This window comes from Gigantopelta aegis, chromosome 6 (assembly GCF_016097555.1).
Source record: "Gigantopelta aegis isolate Gae_Host chromosome 6, Gae_host_genome, whole genome shotgun sequence".
Taxonomy (NCBI): Eukaryota; Metazoa; Mollusca; class Gastropoda; order Neomphalida; family Peltospiridae; genus Gigantopelta; species Gigantopelta aegis.
In genome coordinates, this window is record NC_054704.1 from 84,614,703 (window position 1) to 84,631,745 (window position 17,043).

General features: G+C 40.0%; 1 protein-coding gene across 1 annotated transcript in view; it reads left to right on the forward strand.

Annotated features, from left to right (window-relative positions):
* The window catches only part of LOC121375967 (guanylate cyclase soluble subunit beta-1-like), a 37,496-nt gene extending 21,717 nt beyond the window's left edge, over positions 1-15,779 (forward strand). Inside the window, exons 4-8 of the mRNA XM_041503712.1 lie at positions 49-1,021; positions 2,463-2,700; positions 3,712-3,855; positions 4,732-4,886; positions 14,902-15,779. Of these exons, the coding sequence (XP_041359646.1) occupies positions 49-1,021; positions 2,463-2,700; positions 3,712-3,855; positions 4,732-4,886; positions 14,902-15,067 (1,676 nt within the window). The 3' untranslated portion in view covers positions 15,068-15,779. The remainder of the gene's footprint in view (positions 1-48; positions 1,022-2,462; positions 2,701-3,711; positions 3,856-4,731; positions 4,887-14,901) is intronic.
* The last annotated feature ends 1,264 nt before the right edge of the window (positions 15,780-17,043 follow it).

Below are 17,043 nucleotides of genomic sequence, written 5' to 3' on the forward strand. Positions count from 1 at the left end.
CTTCAATATCGAGATAACGAAGTTTAATTGTACTTACACATGTTTTAGAAATCCCGGCCGCCGACATACTGGAGATGTTCGGGATGATGTTTTTCGACTACTGCGAGGAGTCTGGATACGACAAAATCCTCAAGGTTCTCGGGTCGACGACGAGAGATTTCCTACAGAACCTGGACGCTCTTCACGACCATCTGGCCACCATCTACCCGGGTATGCGCGCACCCTCCTTCCGGTGTTCCGAACGGGAAAGCGATGGCGCCACTATCCTTCACTATTACTCGGAGAGACCAGGGCTTGAGCACATCGTTATTGGCATTGTGAAGGCAGTGGCGAAAAAACTGCACAATTCTGAGGTGAACGTCGAGAAGATACTGGGTAAAGAAGACGGCATCGATCACATTCAGTTCGCCATCATTGAAAAAAATCCACCCAGCAAGAAAGCTAAAAACGCGAACATAGAAAAATACGAAAAACATATTTTATCACAGGAACCAAAAATGAGCCCAGCTAGCTTTTGCAGGGCGTTTCCTTTCCACTTAATGTTTAGCCCCGACCTGACCATCATCCAGGCCGGGTCGTCCATTGTTCGAGTGATTCCAGAGACGGGGATGAAAACCTACAAAATCACCCAACTCTTTGACATGATCCGACCTCACATGGAGTTCAACTTCCAGAGCATCCTCTCGCACATCAACACAGTCTACGTCCTCCGTACCTTACACGACAAGCTGTCCACGGAGCACGAAGACTCGCGCATGCGTCTTAAAGGCGAGATGGTGCACATCGCCGAGTCGAACGCCATCTTGTTTCTGTGTTCGCCGAGCGTGATGAACCTGGACGACCTGAACCGGCGCTCGCTGTACCTGAGCGACATCCCGCTGCACGACGCCACGCGAGATCTCGTGCTGCTGTCCGAGCACTGGGAGGTGGAGTACAAGCTGACGCAGAAGCTCGAGTTCCTCACGGACAAGCTGCAGCAGAAGTATCGAGAGCTGGAGGAGGAGAAGAAGAAGACCGACAGGTGAACACGTGTTAAAGTTTGTCTTGTTTAACGACATTAGGATCGATCCCCGTCGGTGGCCCATTGGACTATTTATCGTTCCAGCCAGTGCACCACGACTGGTATATCAGAGGTCGTGGTGTGTACTATTCTGTTTGTGGGATGGTGCATATAAAAGATCCCTTGCTACCTTTTGTCAAATATATCATATAAAAAAATTACCGTTGGATATGTTTTATTTATTGTGTACGAAGCCAAAACAAGGGTCCAAAAAGTGACTGTCGTCGTCCTTAATGGAAAAATGTAGCGGATTTCCTCTCTAAGACTATATGCCTAAATTACCCAATGTTTGACATCCAACAGCGACGATTAATAAATCAATGTGCTCTAGTGGTGTCGTTAAACAAGACAAACTTTAACTTCGTTTAACGACGCCACTAGATCGCATTGATTTATAGTCATCGGCTATTGGATATTTCAATCATTTGGTAAATGTTTACTCTTTGTCCTGGAAGAAACCTGCTATATTTTTCCATTAGCAGCAAGGGATCTTTTATATGCTCTTCTCTTAAACATACCAATTCCATTGATATATCAGTCGTGGGGCAGTGGTTGTGACGGTGAAAAAAACCCCAACCACAGACAAGCGGAAGGTGAAAAACTACACTTGGTTTCCTTTTACCACCCCCACAAATAATTAATCCACGCGTGCGACATAAATGCTTAAATAACTTTCCCAGTCATTTGTAAAGTAATTTGACCAGATGACTCTGTAATCCACTAAGCTAGAATCTACTCAAATAACGCGAACACAGTCCTGGCATCGTGTTGCTTTGAAAATTAGTATGTCTAAGTTGTCTTGTAAAAAACCTCACCAAATTATTGGTGTTTGTTGTGGGGGTTTTTTATGGTTATATGATACATGTTAGTTGATAGCTGTTAAATAGCCAGGAGCAGACCGGTTGTGTATAAACTGATCAGGCCTCAGAAGGGCGCTGTTGTTCAGTGCCAGAACGCCAGCCATAAGTGAGATTAAATTTCAGATCGGCCATTTCAATGAAATGGCTTTCCTCGCTCCACGACTGGTATATCAAATGTTGTATAAAACAAATATCTTGTTGCTATTAGGAAGTAGTAAGCTATGTGGTGGACACGGCTTGCCTACCTTGTTCTCTAGACCAAGGGTGGAGAAATATGTGAATGCTAGAAACCAAAATGTGCTGAGAAGCATTCATGTTTTTTTTCTTTAATCACCAAATATAAATAAACTAGTATGCTGCTTTAATTTCCAGGTTGATGTATTTCGTGCTATATCCCTCCGTGGCAGATATACATAAAATAACTAGATATAAATAAAACAGCATGCTGTTTTAATCACCGAGCTACCTCCCTCTGTGCTACCTTCCTCCGTGGCAGATGGTCACTTGATATAAATAAAACAGTATGCTGCTTTAATTTCCAGGTTGATGTATTCCGTTCTACCTCCCTCCGTGGCCGACGACCTCCGCCACCATCTCCCTGTCCCCGCCCAGAAACACAACATGGTGACGCTGCTGTTCAGCGGGATCGTAGGCTTCACTCAGTTCTGCGCCAAACACTCGGACGCGATCGGCGCCATGAAGATCGTCGAGCTCCTCAACACCGTGTACACCCGCATGGACGTCCTGCTCGACCCCAAGACTAACCCAGACATATTTAAGGTCTGTAGTCCTTCTCGACCCCAAGACTAACCCAGACATATTTAAGGTCTGTAGTCCTGCTCGACCCCTTCTCGACCCCAAGACTAACCCAGACATATTTAAGGTCTGTAGTCCTGCTCGATCCCAAGACTAATCCAGACATATTTAAGGTCTGTAGTCTACGAGTGTTGTATCCTTAAAGCTGTATGTACAGGGTTCGCCTCCCAGTACCGGCTCTCACTTGGGACTGTATGGCATTTGTACAACCCAGAGAGCTTAAGGTGTGCGTGTGTCCCCACGACAGTGTGCGATAAGCTTAATTAATGGATATAAGCAGGACATGATGATAGTGGTTAGCGAGAGAGAAGCCTTGCACCTTCTCATTGAGCCGTTAAAACGTTCTCTGCGTGGAAACGGTACTGGGATGCGAACCCAAGACTTATCAGCATTCTCCTTTGCATGTCAAGTCTTCCTACTGATATAGACGTTACGTTATGACGTTTTACCTGTAATTATACCTGTTACTAATCATGATTTGGCTCGGTAGAGAAGCTTTAGCTTGAGATGAATGTGACGGGTGGACTGAACTGTTAGATTATTTCTCATTCTTACCAGTGTCACACTAATGGTATATAAAGGGTCACGGTGTGTCTATGGAAATATGTATTTTACAGATACCTCGTTTCTTTTCTCATTTTGTATAATATCATTTGACGATTTTTATTAAATAAACACTTCCGAATCTAGACTTAAGACTAACATAGTGTGATTCTTTAACGCCTCAGCAACGCCATACAAATGGTATGTGTGTCGTGTTATTAGAGATTTCAGTTTAGACAAAATATTTATAAGCACGGGCCCTGAGCACATCTCCAGCTTTAATACTATTATATCTGTATGGGCGAGATGTGACTAAAGCCTCCAGTCAAGACTTTCATGTATTAGTCAGTACGAAACCACTGTTGGCCAGTGATCAGCCAATGTGTTATGATGCACTAAACAGACTGTTTTTTCTTGTGGATGGTGCTGCAGGTGGAGACGGTGGGAGACAAGTATATGGCGGTGAGCGGGCTGCCCAAACCGTGCGTCCACCACGCGCGCTGCATCGCCCACCTCGCGCTCGACATGATGGACAAGATGCACGACCTCTTCGATCCCGACAACCAGAAAATAACCGTGAGTAGATCCTTAACCCTTTAGTAGTCGACAACCTGAAAATAACCGTGAGTAGATCCTTAACCCTTTAATAGTCGACCAGAAAATAACCGTGTGTAGATCTTTAACTCTTTAATAGTCGACAATCTGACAATAACCATTAGTAGATCTTTAACCCTTTAATAGTCGACAACCAAAAACTAACCGTGAGTAGATCTTTAACCTTTTAGTCGTTGACAACCAGAATATAACTGTGAGTAGATATTTAACTCTTTATTTGTCGACAGCCAGAAAATAACCGTGTGTAGATCTTTAACTCTTTAATAGTCGACAACCAGAAAATAACAGTGAGTAGATACTTAACCCTTTACTAGTCGACAGCCAGAAATAACCGTGAGTAGATCTTTAACTCATTAATAGTCAACAACCAGAAAATAACTGTGAGTGGATTTTTAACCCTTTAATAGTCGATAGCCAGAAAAAAACCTCTGAATATATTTTTAACACTTTAATAGTCAACAATAAGAAAATAAGTTAGGAAATAATTATCCCTTTACAATCAACAATGATTAATTTGAAAAAACCCGAATCCATTTCATTTTAACTTGATTTTCATTTCATTTATAAATAAATCGAACTGGCTTTTAACGTCCATGCCAGTATGAACCACAGGACCACTGTATACACTGTATGAACGACGTAGCGTGTTCTCCAAGCGTCCTGCGGCACAGACATACCTGTCATCAACCTAGTCCGAGTTGACGTTATCTGCACTCCAATTCCTACCCCGTGGACTTAGTACTGTAGCCGACATATTTTATTTAAAATATATTATATGCCTTATGGATCATGAAATCACTACAGGTTATAAAGTGAAGAGTTTTCTCCTTGTTTCAGATAACAATCGGCGTCCACTCGGGGAAGGTGGTGACCGGCGTCATAGGTATGAAGATGCCGCGCTACTGTCTGTTCGGCAACACCGTCAACCTCACCAGCAGGACGGAGACCACGGGGATGAAGGGTCAAATCAACGTCTCCGAGTTCGCCTACAGGTCACTAACGTTTATACTGTTTATGTAGAACGCAATTTAGGTCACTAACCTTTATGCAAATCATTGTACGCGCATTCGAGGTCAGTAACTATATAATATAAATCACTGTACACGAATTCGAGGTCAGTAACTATGTTGTATAAATAACTACAGACGCATTCGAGGTCAGTAACTACATAATATAATTAATTTCCACGCATTCAAGGTTAGTAACTATATAAATTAAATCACTGTACACATATTCAATGTCAGCAACTATATAACATAAATCCCTGTAAAGGCATTTGAGGTTAGTAACTATATAACATAAATCACTGTACACGCATTTGAGGTCAGTAACTATATAATACAAATTACTGTACACGCATTCGAGGTCCTTAACAAGATATAATATAAATTACCGTACACACTTTTGTGATTAGTAACCTTTATCTTGTACACGGATTCTATTACTTGTAAAGATATTACCGGACGCTTTCAAAATATTAACACTGATGTAGAAATAATTTGCAGTGACATCTACCTGTAATGTGTGTTTCTTTTATCAATGTCCAATTGAAAAATACGTGAGGCGGAAGAGGAGGGGCGTAGCCTAGTTATGTATGCCTGGTAGCTGATGTTTATAATACATTTATTCTGTTCCGTTGGTACATGCAGTAAGCACTTATGAAACGGACCCTAACGTTCTGTTTTGCAACTTAAATATTTTATTATTTTACATTTCATTTTGACTGATGTAATACTATATTCCGTCCCATTATCCCACAATTTTTAATAGGTTTTTTTGTAAATAATTTCAGTTTGCTTTGACCTTATAAGAAAAGTAAAAGTGTTTTGAAACTAACAAAACAATACAATTTTTGTGTGCAATTTAGAAAACAATAGGCTCAGAAATAAATAACTTGTAGTAAATTCCATAGTATGAAAAAAGGCGTTTTCTATGGAAAGGACTATAAATAGGGTTATTAAAGTGCACACGACTTCATGTCAACTCTTCAGCACATTGTCTTAAAGGAATCATTAAAGCAGTAGACTACTAACTATCTCTATAATCACAGAGTAGTATGTGTATTGACGTAGTTGCTTTCTCTGATATGATGAACCCGTTTGAACTGGAAGACAGAGGATCTTGATCAATGTACACAAACGACCTGACTCAGCAGTATTTAATTACGAGTCTGACAGTCTCTCTGGAGAGTTCAGCGTCTAGGTAGATGACATACGGTCTGGAACCGATGGCACGACCACGCGAAAATGGACTGATCGAATGGATGGTTATTTGTATATTGAATATTTCTGTCTCTGTATATATCACATTTCATTATTAATGTATGCACATATTTTATTCTTCGTATTCATCAACAAAACTTTGGACAGTCTAATTATAGGAAATAGGGGGGGGGGGTTGAAAATGGGCAGAATTTTGAAAATAGCAAAATAAAAAATAAATAAAAAGGTTACAAGCCAAACAAAATAAAAAATTGACTGCTCGGCCGAATATTTATATAATTTGGAGCATTTTAGAAGGACAGTCCAAAATTAAATAAGAGAAAGAAGAGAGGATCGGACTATTTAATAATATTTAAAAAAAAGTAGAAGTAATTACGACATAAAATTTTGAACGCAGATCTAAAAGTTTAAAGTCCGATCGATATGTCCACGCGAGTGGCCTCGTTAAGGCCGTTTGGGTGCACAGCTTAAAGGGACGAGATGGGTTGCATCCCGTCAAGAAAACCCCTAGATTGACAGTCGATAGACGTTGAAGGTGTAGTGCTGTGCTGAAATACAGATCTTTAGAAGCCGGATCCGTCTGAACGAGAAAGAGTATCAGACTAGGGTATAGTCCAGTCGTCATGGGTTGGTATAGTGGTGCGGACGGGCCCGACTCCGGAGGATACGAGATGGTATCACAATAAAACAAAGTAAAGTCTAGAAAAGAGTAGTAGGGGCCGACCCCGTTTCCTATTTCTTCTTAGAGTGGGGCGGTCAATCTTCCAGTGCTGCTAGGACAGGCTCGGACATGTAGAGACTAAACGCGAACAACCGTGGCGTTCTGCAGAATGGCCGTCATACGAGTCACGAAAAAAAACAAGGCGACAGTCAGACGGAGAAATGACGTGGAGGCAAGGAATCTCGCTAAAAAAGAATCCAACCTGGTGGTGCAGGCTGTCGAAACGAGAAGCGTTCCAGCGTTCAATCAGTTCCAATGGCCGCATACATCCCAGTAGAAAATTCATTTCGCTGACAAAAACAACGAAATGAAGGACCCCCAAGTCGAGTACACGAAAGCACGTGCAGTGTGCACAAGCGAAACAAACACGTCTTACCGCGTGGAGCTCCAGACTGGGAATGTATATCGTTGACATTCAGTTATACAGTATCAGATGACCATTGTCAAGTCGTACAAGCGATAATTATTTCCAGCTTTCACCTCAGTCCTAACCTTCTATCCATATTTATTATAATATTCATTGCACATAGCAGGACATGTCTAAATTACTAGTTCCTGTAATAAGGAAAGAAATGTTTTATTTAACGACGCCTCCGCAAGGCTCAATGGGTAGGTGTAAACCATTTGCACCGACCAGTGATCCATAACTGGTTCAACAAAGGCCATGGTTTATGCTATCCTGCCTGTGGGAAGCGCAACTAAAAGATCCCTTGCTGCCTGTCGTAAAAGAGTAGCCTATGTGGCGACAGCGGGTTTCCTCTAAAAACAGTATCAGAATGATCATATGTTTCACGTCCAATAGCCGATGATAAGATAAATAATCAGTGTGCTCTAGAGGCGTCGTTGAATAAAGCAAACTTTACTTTTATTTAACGACGCACTGATTACATTTTATTTACGGTTATATGGCGTCGGACATATGGTTAAGCACCACACAGACATTAAGAGAGGAAACCCGCTCTCGCCACTTCATGGGCTACTGTTTTCGATTAGCAGCAAGAGGTCTTTTATATACAGCATCACACAGACAGGATAGTACATACCACGGACTTTGGTACACTAATTGTGGAGCACTGGCTGGAACGAGAAATAGCCCAGTGGGCCCACCGACGGGAATCGATCCTAGATCAATCGCGCATCAGGCGATCACTGTACCACTGAGCTAAGCCCCGCCCATTTCCTGTAATAAAGATCTAATGTGAAACGCGAAGAGTAGCAACTTACAGATTCAGTCGGTGATACATGTACACTGAAGACAGGCCTCGGTGGCGTCGTGGCAGGCCATCGGTCTACAGGCTGGTAGGTACTGGGTTCGGATCCCAGTCGAGGCATGGGATTTTTAATCCAGATACCGACTCCAAACCCTGAGTGAGTGCTCCGCAAGGCTCAATGGGTAGGTGTAAACCACTTGCACCGACCAGTGATCCATAACTGGTTCAACAAAGGCCATGGTCTGTGCTATCCTGCCTGTGGGAAGCGCAAATAAAAGATCCCTTGCTGCTAATCGGACGAGTAGCCCATGTAGTGGCGACAGCGGGTTTCCTCTCAAAATTTGTGTGGTCCGTAACCATATATCTGACGCCGTATAACAGTAAATAAAATGTGTTGAGTGCGTCGTTAAATAAAACACTTCTAAAACACTTCTATGTACACTGAAATACATTGGAGTTATTATTGTGATTATTATTAACTAATTTGAGTGAATCAAGATGAACAGTTTCATCAACTACCAACCTCCACACTGAATAAGAATTATACGTTGATCAATTAAAAAAAAAGAAGTTTTTTTTAGTTGATTTATTAATCATTGGTTATTGGATGTCAAACATTTGGTAATTCTGACATGTAGTCATCAGAGGAAACCCGCTACATTTTCCCATTTTAGCAACAAGATATATTTTATATGCACTTTCCCACAGACAAGAAAGCACACACCACGGCCTTTGACCAGTCAGTTGAATGGATCCACCGAGGTGGTTTCAAACTAACGTCATCACGCTTTCTAGACACAACCCATTTCTCGTAAACCATCAACGGATGTCGATATATTGGATGGTCACTCTCTTAAATCTGCTCCATTACTTTGAAGGAAACAACTCGTAGTTCATTGACCTAACCAATACACCACCGAGGAAGGCTACATAGTGTGTGTGTGTGTGTGGGGGGGGGGGGGGGGGCTTTATATTTTCCGTTTCCACCCCCGAAAGGCAGTTTCATGAATCAACTACGTCCGAATGTAACTAAAATAATTTACAAATTTGTACGTGTCTGTTGTTAGATATTAAAAATAGCAGAATAAAGAAACAAAAAAAAACCTCTTAAATTTCGAGATCTAAAGATACAGTATTAGTAATCTAAGATTCGACTACTATACATTGATGTACGCCAGAAAAATAGAACAAATGTTTGTAAACTTCTAGCGATCTAATTACATCGTTAACTTGAGAAGTCGTGTTTGACGTTTACAATCGGAAACAGTCATTGACGTAACGGTATTTAACGTCGTTAAAGGACGAGCTCGAAACAAGTAAATTCCCTCCGATATATTTTTCTTGGTGACTTGTGATTATTCCACAGAGCGGCCATACAACACGTGATCTCGTATCGGCGAATAAATACGAGTGACTTAACAACACGTCTTCGCGGCTTTCCCAACTTGTTAAACAACCGAGAAAGCAAAATCAAATATCTTGAACGCACATTCCGTGATGGGAGTCATCAAAATTGGCACAATTACGCTGGATTATTTTTTTCTCTGTTTTCACTGGGAACAAACGAGATGTTTGACGAAGCTAATGGCCGACAGTGAGCGGCTTTCTCTGCATTATAGTCCAAGTTTGTATGAGATGTTTGAGCAGAGCACAGACCGCTTTGACCACACCGCCAGCGCTTCCTGGAAGGTCATTAATTTCGCCAGAATGTCTTTCCGTCCTGACGCACTAGACAAGTCGGTTCGTGTCTTACTTCTAGTACCAGTATTTTAATTACCACCTCGTTAAACTGTCTTATATATCATACACAGATCATTGTAAACAAAGATTTTCATATGATCAGCGGTTTTTTTTATGACAAGCTCATTAAATTCAACGGGTTGTGTTTGATTTCTAGTACAAAATATTTAATGATCACGTCATAAAAACTAGATTGTTTGATATTCGGTGGACAACTTAATGAAAAAAAAATCTTGATATGAAAGTTAACAATCAGTGTTTCGTATCATTACATCTCCGAAGTATTGTTCCACAACACTCCGATTTTTTTGTGATGTAAATAGTAAAACGCGTGGTAATGGAAATGCAGAAGGAAATGTGTTTTTTAACGACGCACTCAGCACATTTTAATTTATGGTTATATGGCGTCGAAAAAAAGAGACAATGACCTATTTAGTCATCAGTAAACAACTAAACAAACACACACAAGTACATAATAATTTTCATGCAAAATAGTCTCTGATATTCCATTCTCACATCCTGATAAAATAGTAAATAAAATGTTAACTACATAAATGGCGGTGAGTGGTAAGAGATATATCGACATAATACAGACTTGGCGAGACAGAGATGGTTGAGCGTAATATGTCTGTACTGAAATTGAAAAGCGGAAATAGAGATCTACCGCCAAATGAAGAAAAACGTAAACAAACGAGTATGCCATTTATGAAAGTTGCGCGCAGTAAGCACTGATTTCTAGTGAACGATATAATACAGGTAGTTTTAAAATGATGTCTTAAATCGATGTAGATATATGTTATCCCTGTCTACCTCCAGGTTTAGAAAGAACATGGCAAAACATATAAAAGTGGACAAACATAAAAGTATGAAAACAAAACCTAATAATAAACTGCATCCAAGTACACACACAATGACAACAGTGACAGCAGCTACAAGAAAATAATACAACTTTTATATAATATGTAAGATTTATGTTTGAAATTCTATATTCGACCTTTGTCATGATTTTTGAGTACACAACACATGTCGTATTCATCGGAATTGTATCGTGGAATCGTGAAATTGGAGTAGTTTTAATTAACCATTGTAAACCGAATAATTATATACACGCACATCAGTTGTTGGGTATCTGTATTAAATTATCACTGTTCTGTTATTAATGACATATCTGGTGGCTGGCTCTTGGTGATCAGTCAGATCAGAAACACGCATCTAATAGCAGATATGTCGTTTAATGAGTGTGTCATCACATCACTGCACATCACGTGTGTAATTCGATATTTATGTTGACAACACGTCTAGAATACGTGTAACATTGAAGTTCTTACCGTATTACGTAGTGAGCTGTAGCTCATTTGCTAAAGTATCCACCTCAGATGCATTTAGAAAGCCGACCTACCTTTTCTTAAAGGGACATTCCTGAGTTTGCTGCACTTTTTAAGATGTTATCGACTAACAGAGACTTTTTAACGATTGTAATTACATATCAAATATATTTTTCTGCATAAAATATTAGTGGCTGTATATTAAACGTGTTTCTGATCGTTCTAATATATGTACTAGGTTAAATTTCATTTTATTTTTGTAAAAAAAAAATGTTTCGTACGTACGAAATTATTTAAAGACAGTATCCAGTTTGGGCTTCTTACACATATTAAGACTACTAGACACGCATTAAATATACAGACACTGATATTCCAAACAAGAAAAAAATATTTAATATGTAAGTTTAATCGTAGAAGTATTTTATTAGTCGGAAACATCTTACAATGCAGCAAACTCAGGAATATCCCTTTAAGCTATGTCAGATGTTTTATCACCATCGATATGGACACCGTGTACCTCTATGGATTTAGTTTGGTGCTGCTCTGTTTTCGATAGCCTGTCAATGTTTTTCTTTCGGGAGCAAAACACTGTTTTTCCTCTTGAGATTTTTGTGTAAACTCTAAACTAAGTCTAAGAGTGCGCGGAGCGTGAAGACATTTAGTTCTTGCAGACACAGAAACTGTTTGATCTCCTCATCTTGTGTCCTGGTCTGACGTAGAATTAGTTGGGTTTTTTTTTAGCAGTCAGAGTTGGTCTCGTGGTTATCCTGATCTTTCTTGATTGATTTCTGGCGCGCGTGCGTGTGTGTGTAGTGTTGATGTATTGCTAGCTCCAGTTTATGTCTCATCGTTTTGGATACAGTATTTATAACACTTTCGTGGCAGTCTTTCCGAGTAAACTTCGCTATGATTTTTTCTTGGTTTGCGATCGATGCGTGGGCAAAGACAAAGACGATGGAAATTTTGGAAATTACTTTAATTATTGCAGAAAATGAAACGAGGTATGTTAGCTAGCGCAGTGTCATGCGGAAGTATGGCATCTCTCTGCCGCTCTCCTTCGAATTTACCAGTAATAACACGTCACAATCATTGAGCTTATCACCTGGTGCTAAGAATTGTTTATCGTGCTGCATTTCTCAAGTAATCGATAATAAAAATGTCTTCCTAAGTTTAGAACTTTTGCATTTACATTTCTTTAAAGGGGGTTATTCATGGTGCATCTATTTCACAATTTTATTACTGAAATCAAAATGATAAAGCAGGTTTCATAAGACATGACGATAATAATATAATGTCTTTTAACTCGTTCTAGATCTTTCTGAAATTACATCAAAAATAGGTTTGAATCAACAATAACAATTCTAAGATTCATCTTGCAGAAACTTTATTCATGCTATAAGGTAGTGGATTGAGGGTTGTCAATGACAAGGGAGTTGTAATACACCTTCCCACAGTGCTGTTCAAACATTCTGTGTTGGGGCAGGTACTGCTTCGCGTCCCAGCACTAACCGTTCTTAAGGTAAATGGCTTAAAGACTACGCCATCACCAAGGCCGGTAACGGCGTATTATACTACTAAGTGTATTCAGAAATACGTCTTATCATAAGGACTTTCTTTCTTTACTAAGTGATCCAGCCGTCAAACGAGTACTTGAGTAGCTGAGTGTCTAGCTAGCCAAACAGATTCACATCGTTTGACATGCATTCCCGAAGACCCAAAACACACTAGACTGGAGATAATCATGAACCCGTACCTCTGACGTTGACATAGATTCAAATCAATACTCGCAACAAAAAGTCGTTCGACGCGTGCAAAACAAATAAATTGTGGTTATAGAGTTACATATTGAAACAGATAATCGTTTTACGTTTCTCCATGGCAAAAATAACTAAACACGAGCTAAAGACAATGTCTAAAACACTTATAGTACCTAAGTAATGAATTAACTGAATAAACAATGATGATTTGAAGCCATCACTTCATGTCGAAATGACCCTGTAAAAAATCGACTGCAATGACGACGATGATAATTCAGTCATATGTAATTACAAAACTACGACCACGTTCAGCATTCCATCTCTATGTCAGACAGTAATATCGATACAAGCCAGCCGATCTCTGCACGCTACAAGATAAAACCCTGCAGCAGAAATACACTATAGATTCAACATTCATGTACAATTATGTGTCATTACCAATTCTTTTTTTTCAACTAAAATAGGCACCAATTACCAGCAGTTCAGTATTCCATGTTGGACAAGAATCGTTAATTGCTTAACACCATGAGTTTGGAATTGAGAAATTTCTGCTCAAGTTACACGTGAGGAATGAGCTCAGAGACTTCTTGTTAATAACTTCCGTTGCAGTTTTTGTTGTTCAGGTCTGTTTTACATAGTGTCTCCGGTATCCGCTCGTGTAATAGTCCCAAGGCTCTCGTTTAATAACGATCTTGAGAATCTTTAATGAATTTTTTCTCTCTTATTAATCCCCGACCAAATGTGTAAATGAGGCTAATTCATAGATGTTAGGTGTGAGGTCAATATTTTACATATCTGCTTTCGAAAACAACGGAATTTTACGTGTTTCTCTTGGCTTTTACTGACATAGACAATGACCAAAACCGATATATACTAAGTATATATTTATACACTATGTATTATGCATTGCACGGACAAAAACAAATACTTAATTAACACCGAGTCTTTATATCCACAATACTACTTTGGATGAAAGCATCACCGGAAATGGAGACTACTTCAAGTGAAGTCAATGGCGACGCTCGGCTGACGGCGTTTCCCGGCTAGTAATCTACAGTGTACGACTTGCTGTCTTATCGATTCAGCAGAATAGTACAGAGCAAACAGATCGCCAACTGCGATTTCCAATCATCCACAACCACAAGCCAGTGTATTAGAACTTACTTACAAAATGTCATCCCAAAAGTGAATTGGGCTATTTCTCGTTCCAGCCAGTGAACCACAACTGGTACATCAAAGGCCGTGGTATGTGATATCCTATCTATGGGATGGTACACATAAAATATCCCTTGCTGCTAATCGGAAAGAGTAGCCCACGAAGTGATGACAGCGGGTTTCCTCACTCAATATCTGTCTGGTCCATAACTATATGTCCGACGCCATACAATCGTAAATGAAATATGTGTTGAGTGCGTCGTTAAATAAAACATTTCCTTTCCTTTCCCAAAAGTGAAATCGACTATGTCTTAATAAATGCGTATTTAATCGACTTAGTTTGGATAAATAAGTAAAATGTCATATGATTTTTATTTACTATTGTGTTGATAAATAACTTATAATAATGTACTTTAAGTTCATTGATTCATATACACGTACCCTTGTTTGGGTGTTACACTTCCGTTTGTTGTTTTGCGTTTCTAAAGTACATTGAAAATTTGTAAATTGAAATGTTTTGACCGAGTTCCGTTGCAGAGACCGGACGTAGCTCAGTGGTAAAGCGCTCGCCTGATGCTCGGTCGGTCTAGGATCGATCCCCGTCAGTGGGCCCATTGGGCTATTTCTTGTTCCAGCCAGTGTACCACGATTGGTATATCATAGGTCGTGGTATGTGCTATCCTGTCTGTGGGATGGTGCATATAAAAGATCCCTTACTACTAATGGAAAAAATATGGCAGGTTTTCTCTCTAAGACTATATACATCAAAATAACCAAATGTTTAACATCCAATAACCGATGATTTATAAATCAATGTTCTCTAGTGGTGTCGTTAAACAAAACAAACTTTAACTTTGAGTTCCGTTTCACCAACAGATGCCTGCTGACGCCAGAGTGCAGCGACCCGTCGTTTGAGTTCACTGAGCGGGGCGGCGTCACGATGAAGGGGAAGGCCGAACCCATGATGTGCTACCTACTGACGCGCCGCCGCGGGGAACCGGCTTCCTCCTGTAACGGAAGTGACGTTGATGGCAGTCGGTGACCACATCCGTGGCAAAAAGGAAGAATGACGGACAGCGGCGTGTTAAGGAGGGCAAGAGCATGATAATAATTTAACTGCTTGCCATCGTCACCAATCATATCACATGAATTTAACGCTAGGCTCAATAGAAAAATAATACCCCCCCCCCCCCCCCCCCCCCCACCCCCTTCCGTCATAAGTGAGCGGAAAGACTACAAGCTTTGTGCTTCCTGTACACGCCTCTGACGAGACTATATTCGTCTTTACAGGGACGTGGAATCTGCATTTAATGTTTTAACAGAGCCATCATGTTACTGCTAAGCTTAACTATTTGTAGCGTGGTAAATATACATGTCTAGAACGTATTTCTGAGGGTATCCAGTATTACGTGTCGCTAACATTACCGTGCATTAAGAACCTACTTTGTAGACGAATGTATAAATCGTAAATTAAATAAAGTCTACAGAATAAAGTTATCAAAGGTCAGTAATTTTCGTACGCAGCAAAAACACTTGTACGGTTTGAAAAAAACCCTCCGTGTAACATGGAACGTCCTGGTTTGTCTTTTCGGAACATTTTACATAGCTTTACATTTTGACTAAAGCTAGTTTTAGAAGTAACGTATTTACATTACTTTACTGTCTACCGTAGCGATGCTTAGACATTAATTGTCAGAAAACCACTTGTTTTAAAACCATTGTGTTATATTATTTAATAAACAGTTTTAAGTGTATATATGGTATTGTTTTATTGGCGTGAAATGCCGTTTTTAAAACCTGTAAATTAAGTTTAAAAGTTTAAAAAATAACCATATCTTTTTACCATAACTACTGAACAACGAAAAATAGATTTGAAACATGATGGGATGCACATATCATGTTCGTAAGTGTTGGAGTTCAAAAGGTCATCCATCCACACTAGAAGACGCATTTTACAGGCGCCGATCTAGGTGTGTGTGTGCGTGCGTGTGTGTGTGTGTGCGCGCGCACGAGCGCCTGGAAGTGTGCACCCTGCCCCGAACTTCAAAGTGCCATAAAATCAACTATATAATGCATAATGTCATGGATGCTATTTTTTGACGTTATACCCGTTACCTAGAAACATTCTGCAGCCGTTCCTGCTTTCTTCCCTTTTGTCTGTGTAGTGGTAGGCTCAGACTGTCAACTGTCACGACGGAATTGGCCAACTCGACAGTTGCGTTGTAATTGTATCCACTTCCAACTTACGACGGGTGCGCTCCGATTATCGACAAAAACCGATTTGTAAGAGCGCTCAGACTAGCAACTGGACAGTCATAGAAGTTGAGAGGTCAGAGTCGGGAAATTCCGTCTTGACAGCTGGTAGTCAAAATCTAGCATATGTAGCAGCAACACACAGCTACTCTACGACAAAGTCTAGTCTGGCCTGGAGACGTAGACATTTTATTTAGTATTTGTGGTGGATGTCAATGGGTTCAATGAAACTGCCGCTTGTCTTTTTGTTACGGTTTTTAATTAATTCTACAATCACAGCTTTGTCGAAAAGAATCATGGGTTTTGCTTGGTGTGAATGTGGCTCATTTTTATATCAGACACAAACCTAGAACAAGTTTAATAGTGTGTTATTATAAAGAGCACTGTCGGAACGTTAGACTATAATAATAAGACATTTTAAAAGAAGATAACCCTCTCCTCAGTATTGGCCTCTATAAGCAACGTGTTTGTGTTTAACGCAGTACAATGCCGCGTTCAGTAAACGGAAGAACAGAAAGTGCTAGCTATAATTCAGGATGCTACTTCGTATACTATTCATAATTATGGTGCATGTTCCATAAACTACAGAAATTAAAACTTTATCATGGAAATAAAATCTGGAGAAACGTAGATAGTGAAGTACAATCTACTAAGACATTAGGGGAAGGTAGATATTGACCTAACATACTGGAAATGGGAGTATACCGTAGAAATATATATGGTGTCGTAACATATTGGGGAAACGAAGACAGTAGATATGAAAAT